Raw genomic sequence first — 11,007 nt, 5'->3', positions numbered from 1 at the left:
ATAATAACACCGCAGGAGAAATGCCAGCACAGGCATCCAGTATCCGTAGTTTCAGGTGCTGCACATCTCGTATCTTCACACCATAGACAATTGCCTTCAGATGACCCCAAAGATAAAAGTCTAAGGGGGTCAGATCGGGAGACCTTGGGGGCCATTCAACTGGCCCACGACGACCAATCCACTTTCCAGAAACTGTTCGTCTAGGAATGCTCGGACCTGGCACCCATAATGTGGTGGTGAACCATCTTGCTGGAAAAACTCAGGGAACGTGCCAGCTTCAGTGCATAAAGAGGGAAACACATCATCATGTAGCAATTTCAAATATGCAGTGGCCTTGAGGTTTCCATTGATGAAGAATGGACCCACTATCGTTGTACCCCATATACCACACCAAACCATCACTTTTGTTGTTCCAACAGTCTTGGAGGCATCCATCCAGTGTGGGTTAGTGTCAGACCAATAGCGGTGGTTTTGTTTGTTAACTTCACCATTCACATAAAAGTTTGCCTCATCACTGAACAAAATCTTCTGCGTGAACTGAGGGTCCTGTTCCAGTTTTTGTTTTGCCCATTCTGCAAATTCTGTGCGCCGATCTGGGTCATCCTCGTTGAGATGCTGCAGTAGCTGGAGTTTGTAAGGGTGCCATCTGTGAGTAGCTAATATCTACTGAAGGGATGTTTGACTAATGCCACTCTCCAGTGACATGCGGCGAGTGCTACGCTGTGGGCTCTTGCTGAATGAAGCTAGGACAGCCACTGATGTTTCTTCATCAGTGACAGTTTTCTTGCGTCCACATTTTGGCAAATCCAACACTGAACCAGTTTCACGAAACTTAGCAAGCAGTTTGCTAACTGTAGCATGGGAGATGGGTGGTCTTGTAGGGTGTCTTGCATTGAAATCTGCTGCAATGACCCAGTTACAATTTCGATCCGCTCCTCGACATGTCAATGGCTGTGAACAAAGAGAAACTTGTAAATAACTCATGAAAGAATAAAGTTACGTTGAAACCAAGCACACCATTGTTTTCTTTTTTTTTTTTCTCTCTTTTCTTTTAAGCAGGGAAACAGTTTGCCCAGCACCTGAGCAACACATGTTATCCATTTTTTTAATCTCCTTTCAAGTTAGTTGAAAATAATTTGCCCCTTGTGTCATTTGTATCATGTATATTTATATGTAGCTAATCTGCAGCATGAGTACTGTCAAGAGAGATAAAAACGGATCCAGATTGTTCTTGAAAATGTGATGCTTTCCAAAAATCTGCCAAAGTTATGCTCTGATGCTATCAATTGCGTTATTGTAGCATATTTCATATTTACCATAAAGACGTAAAGAAAACATCTAGAAAGGGACTAGCAATCCTTTTTGGCAGGTACTATTCTCTTTTTTTTTCCATTTGATTCACCTTTTATTGTTTACTTTATTTTCACTTACTGAACATGGGACAGACTTGACTGGGGGAAAGAAGGGGAGAAAGAAAGAGGGAAAGAGAAACAGCTGAGAAGAGGGACGGGGGAGAAGGGCACACCATTGTTTTCTTGTGACATTACCAATAAGTTAGATGTGTCACATGGCCCTCTTCCTATTGAAAAAACAAAAGTTGTATCCAAGATGGCCGACTTCTAAATGGCCACCATGGTCACCACCCATCTTGAGGAGTTTGCCCCCTCACATATACTAATGTGCCACAAACAGGACTTTAATATCACCAACCATTCCCATGTTATTACGGTGTATCCGTATAAATGGCCCACCCTGTATAATTGCACCTGTCCACTGGTTAAATACAATTTTCTAGATCCGCCAGTGGAGGGGCAGTTCAGGGAGGCTCTACAGCACGGGGGTATTAGTCCCAGCTCCCAACCTAGTATAAGATCGTGTTGTAAAATATTATATACAATGTATTTTTTTTTTTTTTAAATCTACTGATACAAAACATCAAGTCACAAGCAAAGGGGGAACACAGCATGGCACATGTTTAAACAAGGGAAGTTTATTCATTAAAACTATTTATGAATCAAATAGACAGAACATAGATTTTCACCCAAAAACATTCACAAGGCACCAAGTCCGGTATCACACAGACATGTCACGTGATATTAAACTGAAGCTGTCAGCTCGGTAGAGTGGGCAATCCTGATAAAGCTATTCATTTTGTAGACTCAAGCTGCTCTTCATTACCGGCCACTAGATGTCACCAAAAAGTGCTGTGTTGAAAAGCTTCGAGTAATAAAGCTTTTTTCAATACAAGCTTGATTTAGCCATCAGTACTTGGTTGCAATAAGTAGATATTTCAGTACCTACATTTCAGAGGGTAAAGATAATGAAATACTATCTTAACGATTTAATTTTGTTAATTGGTTTATTTTACTCATCATTGTTGCAATCTTGAAAACAAAACAATGTTTATCTAAAAAATACTAATCATTTTGCATAATATTTGCATAACATCTTAGAGTTTACAGTTAAACTATTTCTACCTTTACTTATGTCAACATTTCAGCACATTTTAATCCTTAAATTTCATTTTTCAAGATTGTGAGCACTTCAGGTGAAAGCGTGTCCCTGCCACAAAAACAAGACGGCTCATCTTATGGTGGGATCAACAAGTCAGTCCAGTGATGATTCTAAAATATTTTCAAGGATTAGAAAGGAGTTCAACATTAACTGTAAAATGAGTTCACTTCTCACTGAGGATGCTCGTGTTTTTCTTAAGAAAAATTGAGGCTGATAAACCGGAAAACTATCTTCTGAGAACTTGTCTCTTTGTGCAGCAGCGCAATATCTTCAAACTCTACTAAGTACAGCAGAAAAATGGTTTAACACAACTGCGGTTAAAAGGGCAGCCAAGGTAATTAATACAAGGGTTATTCATTTATTGAATGGGTCATTCTATAAATGACTAATTTCAAAGACAAAACATTCACAAGCTTTGTGGTGTCAGCATTATTTAAGCTTTAATATGATTACAGATATGGTCAAAACCACTAACCACTCTGTTAGTGTTGAGGCATATTACACTCGGTATCCCAGAGCCTGTGTTCATCTACCCTGCAACGTCCTCATAGTAGGAGTATCAGGTGGTGCGCTGGTGAATATTGTCCCTACAAAAGCATGTGTCCCCCACAACGAGTGTCGGATCACTTTGCAGCAGCCCAGGTCCTCAATCTGAAAGCCCAGGTGACGGTATCGGTCATCTGTCTCATACAGTGTGTTGTTGGTGTACGGGCCAAAGTACTGAGAAATAAGAAGGGACACACAAATATGAGACAGTTATCTGATCAAGACCATCGCCTGAAAAGCAACAATAGTCTCTATCTATAGTGTGTGTGTGTGTGTGTGTGTGTTGGGTGGGGGATGGGGAGTTGCAATTGCACACCGCTGTCTGCACAAGTTTGTCCTGCCAACATTACAGCTTCCAAGAAATTTTCACCAGTTTTCTTCTGCAGAAATGTACATTTGTTATACACACAGCGCACTGCCACAATGAATCACCCTTAAATACCAGCCCAGGGACAGTTACTTTGAAGGTTTGTTATTCTGCAGCTGAATGACTGTGGAACAATCCAGAAAGGCAGCGGCCTGCCAAGCTAGCTGTGGACTTAGAAACAGCTTTTATGATGTCCTGTCTTCAAACCTACTGAAACATGTGAAGTTAAGCACAAAGTCACGCCTGTGCCAGAAAAGCAAATACATCAGCTTCTGTCTGGTGACCAAATATCTAACCAGAATCATGGTGCAGCCTCCAATGGACGTGTTTACATTTGATCATGTGCTTATTTCAGAAAACTCCAAATAAATCTAAATGTATGCACCAAAGACAAAATACCTGAAGATAACAAGAAGAATTTAAAGGAATCACTAAAAGCGCCACACTGTAACTGCATATCTAAATGCATCTGTCACAGACAGCTACCTGCATCTTGACTGTGCTGATCGTGGCTAATTCAGAGTTAATTCCATGTAACATGAGCTTCTAACAGATTTCTCAGATTTATACTTTGTCATTTGATGCCATGTGATGTCTACACCCAATCAGCCATTTCATTTGTTGTTATTGTGATAAAATATCGTAAAAACACTGAACAGTTGTTGACAGGCAGAGTCAGAGATAACTTACAGCGAGGCCTGACGATGGGTCGATGAAGTCTGCCCAGAATCCTTCTCGCTGCAGCGCACAGCAGATCTCCCGTGCACCTGCAACAAACTACACAGCAGACACCACAATCATTAATTACTTCATTAATTACTGTAAAATAAATAATAAAGTGTCTCCTCCCCTTTCTCAATGAAACTCACGCATTTATTATCCGTTTCATTTTCACTTCTTTTCACACTACAGATGGGATGTACTACATGGATGTGCTACTACTGTTTTTAACATTAGTAACATCTCATATAATGCAGTTTCTGTAGTTCTCCAGAGGTGGACAGCTTTTCTAATAAACTCTTCAGCTCATCATCAGTGTTTCTTTTACAGACCTCTAATATTTGCAGTGCTTAGCTGTTGTAAAAGGTTTCTAAAATAACACTTACATTTATTTATTCTGAGTACTTGCTGTGATAATGTAGGGAGAAACCCTGTGATGTCTTATTATAGTGTAAGACATGTAAAACAGCTCAGCTTAGCATTTAACCTTGTCAAGCATCTGCTCTCTCTCATCTTCCACCTCAGCAGACCATGACGCCATATCGTTCTGCGTCTTCTGGGTAACCGTGACAACCATCATACCACAGGATGGAGCTTCAGGAAACATTGACTGGAAATCTGTTTATAATTAGGAAACACTTGCATTAGACAGGAACACCGCTTCTCATGAGAAATACAAGCAATTTCAAAGTTATGCAAGGCTGAAAAATAAATGTATGAAGGATGCAGTTACAGCGATGTACCTTTCTTTAAGAGTTCAGGACACGCCTGTGTGGCACACTCTACTCTCGAGTTGTCAAAGTACTGTTCAGCTGTGCTGACTTTGCCAGAGGACGCAGGATTGCCCTTGTTCTAAGAAAGAAAAACACAGCTGTCAGAAAAGCGAATGTCACCACTCTCAGCGTATGAGCAACAACGCCAACGATACAAAACCTGGATATAGTTTCAGCATACACTGTTTTAATGTCTCTTCATTCTAAAATATTCAGACGGATGCTGGAGGTCTGGCTGCATGAATCATGTCACACCCACGATTGGCTAGCGTTACATTTTTTACACTTGTTAGCACCACTAAGTCCACACCACACTCCAATGAAAAGTTCATTTTTGACTGATTAAAAATGCATAAAAAAAATGTCACACATCATTTTATCTTAAACATGTGTACGTGCTTGTGTTAGTCCGCGTAGGGAAATGACTCCTCTGCATTTAACCCATTCAGCCAGTGAAGCAGTGGGCAGCCACCGAGGAGCAGTGTGTAGGGACGTAGGGGTACCTCAGGGTAGCCGTTCAGGGGAATCAAACCCCCGACCTTCCAATCATGGGGCAACCACTCTACCTACTGAGCTATCCCTGCATATGATTATTCATTGATAATCTATACATACTTCAACATAAAATTCCTCTGACATTTATTTAATTGCACCAGTGTTTGTGAAATTTGTAGCAAGATTAACATTAGTAGTAATAACACAGCATAGTTTGGTCCATATTTGTTTTGATTATTAAAAACATTCATAAGGTTCTCATTGGACTTACAGAGAGCTCTCTAACAGACTGGGCTAGAAGCCACTCATGCTTCTGATAGCAGGATGGAGCAGACAACACATCTGGTAGCATTTTGTCTGTCAGGCTCTTCTGTTGCTCTGTCAATCCTTCCAGCTGGCAGTCAAAGCCCACATTACCGGGCAGCGGGAAGCGCTGGTCCTGGGGCCCGAACGGCGCCATTATGTCATCAGGCCGTAGTGTCTGCAGTCCTTAAGCACAACATAACAAAGAAAAGTAGCATGCACACAAACTGAGTTTACACAAAGAAATAAGAAATTACAAATTTTGGTCAACGCCAATATCACTTCATCAGAGTCCGAGGTAACAACTCTGTGTCAACCTCCGTATATCTCAATTTATTTTGTGTTATTAGGTCTATACCTAATACCTAATCTATACATAAGATGCATTAAATTACTGACTAGAAAAACATGTTGTAGTTAATTAATGTTCAAATGTATAAACTTAAAATAAGGCCATACCTTTAGCAGAGTGAGAAGTGGCCAAAGCGGGCTCATTTAAGCCTGAAGAATCAGCAGCAGAGAAGGCTCTGCCTCCAGCCACACGATACACCAACACATGGAGCCCTGGAAGGTAACTTACCAACCTGCTTCTGCTGCAAAGCACCTGCACATGCAAACAAACAGTACAACTGTAAATGGCAGTCTCTCAGGTACTACTACTACTACTACTACTAATAATAATAATAATAATAATAATAATAATAATAATAATAATAATAATAATAATAATAATAATAATAATAATAATAATAATAATAATAATAATAATAATAATAATAATAATAATAATAATAATAATAATAATAATAATAATAATAATAATAATAATAATAATAATGCTGCTGAACTCAGACACCTGAAACACCACCAAAGGTCTACATCACAGGTGTCAAACTCCAGGCCTCGAGGGCCAGTGTCCTGCAGGTTTTAAATGTGTCCTTGATCCAACACAGCTGATTCAAATGGCTAAATGACTTCCTCAATATCTCTTGAAGTTCTCCAGAGGCCTGGTAATGAACTGATCATTTGATTCAGGTGTGTTGACCCAGTGTGAGATCTAAAACCTGCAGGACACCGGCCCTCGAGGCCTGGAGTTCGACACCCCTGGTCTACATGGTCAAAGGTTTACAGCAGGGGCCTCGAGCTCCGGTCCTCGAGGGCCGGTGTCCTGCAACTTTTCCATGTGTCCCTGACGCAACACACCTGAATACAATTAGTAGATCATTAGCAAGCAACCTGACTGCATGCTGAGGTGGCAATTCAGCCATTTCATTCATGTTACAGCAGTTCATGAGTGAATGAACATGGTGCAATAAATGTACTGTTAAAAGTGTATTTTCCTTAACACTTACATTTACTTGAGTAGGGTTAGAGGTTGCCACTTCAGCAACTTCAGTTCTATACTCTTGCTAATGACCTACTAATTGCATTCAGGTGTGTTGCAACAGGGACACATGGAAAGGTTGCAGGACACCGGCCGTCGAGGACTGGAGTTTGAGACCCCTGGTTTACAGCTTCATCTTGTCATCTGTCAGTTTGGAAAGTGATACAAAGGTTTTGGGATTCTAACAAAGTTTTTCCAGGAGTGATCAATGACTCATCCAGGAACTGCAAGCTTCATCTGCCTCAGGTCAGAGTTTCAACAATGACAAAAAGGCTACGTTCACACTGCAGGCGAAAGCGCATCAAATCCGATTTTTTTGACCCTATGCGACCCATATCTGATCATGCTATGACAGTGTGAACGGCGCAAATCCGATATTTTCAAATCCGATCTGGGTCACTTTCGTATGTGGTACTGAATCCGATACATATCCGATGTTTTAGAAAGCGACTGCTGTTTGATGGTCAAGTTGCATTAAATCCGTCTTTTACGTCACCGACACAAGACTGAAGCCAATTATCAGCGCCGGAGAAGCGCCCGATACGACATCGCGAACGCTTCCTGGCCATCCAGCGTAGATGTCAGTGAAACTGTTGGGAAGACAACGTTAACATTTTATTTGTACTGTTTAATCTGCAGATTCTGACAGAAATCTGCAGCTATCCTTTGAAGCACCGCTCCTCTCTTAAACAGCAATAAGGATAATTATTAGGTTATTTACATTATTATGTAAATAACAAAATAACTTAAAGCAAAAATTGGGAAACGTGAAGTCCGAAGTCTTTATATTAAGGGCCATCAGTCAAACAATACTGTTGCTCTGGGTCTAAACAGAGCGCGTTGTGTGTGATATCTTCTTTTGCGCATGCGGGCCTCTTTGAGCGTTCACACTAGAGCACGTTTGCTGTCGCATTTTATTTGTAGTGTGAACGAGCAGTAAAAAAAATCGGATTTGATCAAAAAATCGGAATTGAGCATTAAGACCTGCAGTGTGAACGTAGCCAAAGAGACTCGGCTAAAATGACATGAGGGTCCCAAGGCAGAAATGTAACCTTTTGGAAGGTCTCATTACATATAGAGAACAGAAAAAAAAACATATCAACAGTCAAACGTGGTGGTAGTGTTAATTGATGGATACATGAATTTTGCTCTCAACCAGAAAATCCTACAATCCTGAAGTCCAGCCATAAGTTTGTACCCTGTAGCTCAAGCACACTTGGGTTATGCAGCAGGACAGTGATGTGAAAAATTCCCATTTTAATAAATGAATAAAAAAAAACTGAAGTGCTTAGACAAAGTTCAGACTTTAATCTGAAGATGCTGTGGCGTGGTGTTAAACAGGCCATTCATACTGAAATACCCTCTAAAGTTGCCAAGTTAAAATAATTCTCCAAAGTGTCTCTACAGGAATGTCAAACATTAATGGCCGTTTATTGCAAACAGTCCAACCAGTTATTAAGTTTATTCAAAAACAAACCGAGGTGGTCTGGCATCAAACTGAAGCTCCCTACATCACCTCGTTCTCTGGTTATCACATTCACATACTCGTCTATCCAGCAGGTTGAAAAAAATACCCCAATTACATTTTGTATTTACTCGGGTTATCTTCGTATAATATTACAAATGTTTGTATCTAAAACATAAATGTGAGAACTATGCAATAAATTTAAAATAGAAAGAAATATTTCACGTTATTCAGTGTTTACAGTGGTGCTCTGTGATGGTGATCACTGCAGAGCATTAACATCAGAATAAGATGAGAATATTACAAACTGTTGTTTGACAAACTTACACTGGTCATCCTAGCGTGCTTCTGATTATCTGCAGTATCCAGTGAAGTCTCTGTAAGAGTCCAAGACTGTGTCATCAGGAAACATTTCCAAACACATTCATCACAGAAGAAACGCTGTACGACTACCACACCATCCTGACTGATCCGCTGCTCAGTCTGCTTCACTCCTTTTAAATCTCATCTATTCTTTTTGAATCAGAATTAAGGAAGTTATGTATGAATCATATAAGCCACTCTGAAGTCCAGCAATCCTAATCAAAGATGAGGCATGTTTGCATAGCTAAGTGGACTGCTGCCCCCACGACGGATGGAAATCCACTGACTGGATTGGTATCAATGTACGTCAATAGCATAGCTCTGCCACTGATCTGCTTAAATAGCTGGATGTAAGCATCTTAAGAAGCAATCGTGGTTTGAGAAACACACTGTTGGTAGCCTAGGATAGCCGATGGTAATGTGAAAAACAACTTATGCCAGGTGATGTATGGGGAAACAAACATTAGCATTATTTTACAAATTAAAAAGAAATCTGCAAGAGTTCAAGGCACCGGGATTTTGATTAGCAGAATAAAAGCTATTTTAGCTATTTATAGATAAAAGGTTGATCCCACTACAGCTACTTCACAAAGATGGTTTTATTCTTTGCGATGTTTCGTTATACTGAGCAGAAAGCTCCCGATGTCAAACGTGGGCGTGTTTCCTAAACCAGCAGCTGACGGAGCGAACAGGTGTGTGCAGGTGAACTCGACACATCGTCGAGCTATTCAGGAGTGTGTCGAGGGCAAAATGTCAGCTCATGATTTGAAACACGGAGGTACGACATCAAGCGGAAGCTGTTTGATAAATTAAAATAATCTCATTGTTGTCAGCAGATAATATTGATAATATTGAAATCTGCATTTGCACCAGCTGGAGATGGAGTCCTTTAATCTTGTCAAACTCCGAGACAGATTTGCACACAGAGTCAATCGGTAAATATGACGAATCTGCGGATTGAATGTGTAAACAAATCTAACCAGTTAAAGTAAAACCAGTTAACTACTGTAATCTTTCGGCTTTAGATACATCTGGGAACTTCTAGTGAGTGTAATAGCACGTTTCACACGGTTTATCCTCACAGCGGTATGACAACCGATACATTTTAGTAAGAAACGCTATCTGCTGATAAGCTAACAAGAGCAGAACATAACTTACAGGATTTTAACAAGTCCAAACCAGATGACTGCGTTAGTTTGTTCCTATTTATACTTCCACAAAATCGTAGAAAAACAGTCGACCTTTGAAAACATGAAGACACTGTCCAAATGAACGCGGGCAACTCACTCTAACAACATTTCTGGCTTTGACCTCGGGGGGGGGGGGGGTTCTTCGTTTTAGTTTCAAATGAGCTTAGAGGTGCATTACCGCCCCCTCCTGGACAGGAGTGTGAATCAGGAACTTGGAATATTGGGAATAAAAAAAAAATCTGCAGTATTGAACCCTTTCTTATCACAACTTTCAACAGTTGGCCATAGATGTGAGACAGTGCCTTTCCAAGCAGGGTTTCTACAGTGGAATGAATGTTCAGCTCCTCCTATTAACGTCTTCCTGTCCAGGACACAAGCCCGGCATACTAACAGTACATGCTGAGCAGATTCCATTTTTTTGCAGTGGGCACACAATCCCATTGGGTGCTTGCCTATTAGCTGTAGTGTTTTATTAAGCCCTGTATGACCTATCCTGAGATGGGTAATTGTTATTTCACTATTTTGTGACCGTGACCGAAATGTATCTGAATGTTGCAGAAATCAATTCCTGTATCGCTGATATCCCAGTGCTTCTGCCAAATTCAAAGGATTTGAATCCTCAGTGCATGAATCATTTTCATCTGTGCATCTGCTTCCCCAGAAAGTGCATTAAAATCCCCACAACATATTATTTTCCCTAGACCCATGTGTAGGGAACACCTACACCCTACACCTACATATTAAACACCTATAGTGTTTAATATGTCCCCAGTGATCCTTTTACATAATTTATAGTAGTTGATCATTACTGCCTCATCTTCCTCCATCCAAACCTTAACTGTGATTGTCTTGTGCTCTATATTTACACTGACTAATCTATATCATAT

At 40.4% G+C, this 11,007-nt stretch overlaps 1 protein-coding gene across 1 annotated transcript; it reads right to left on the bottom strand.

Annotated features, from left to right (window-relative positions):
* Window positions 1–2,340: 2,340 nt before the first annotated feature.
* On the bottom strand, window positions 2,341–10,246 carry mmadhcb (metabolism of cobalamin associated Db). Its single transcript, XM_080903999.1, has 8 exons — window positions 10,089–10,246; window positions 8,895–8,944; window positions 6,178–6,322; window positions 5,687–5,904; window positions 4,891–4,999; window positions 4,635–4,765; window positions 4,118–4,204; window positions 2,341–3,234 (listed from the first exon to the last, which is right to left on the bottom strand). The coding sequence occupies exons 2-8, from the start codon at window positions 8,901–8,903 to the stop codon at window positions 3,040–3,042; spliced, it is 894 nt and encodes a 297-aa protein (XP_080760125.1). The 5' UTR covers window positions 8,904–8,944; window positions 10,089–10,246; the 3' UTR covers window positions 2,341–3,039.
* Window positions 10,247–11,007: the final 761 nt, after the last annotated feature.

Source organism: Rhamphochromis sp. 'chilingali' (genome assembly GCF_963969265.1).
Source record: "Rhamphochromis sp. 'chilingali' genome assembly, chromosome: 14".
Taxonomy (NCBI): Eukaryota; Metazoa; Chordata; class Actinopteri; order Cichliformes; family Cichlidae; genus Rhamphochromis; species Rhamphochromis sp. 'chilingali'.
Note: the sequence above shows the minus strand (reverse complement) of the source record. Positions and strands in the feature narration are given on the sequence as shown.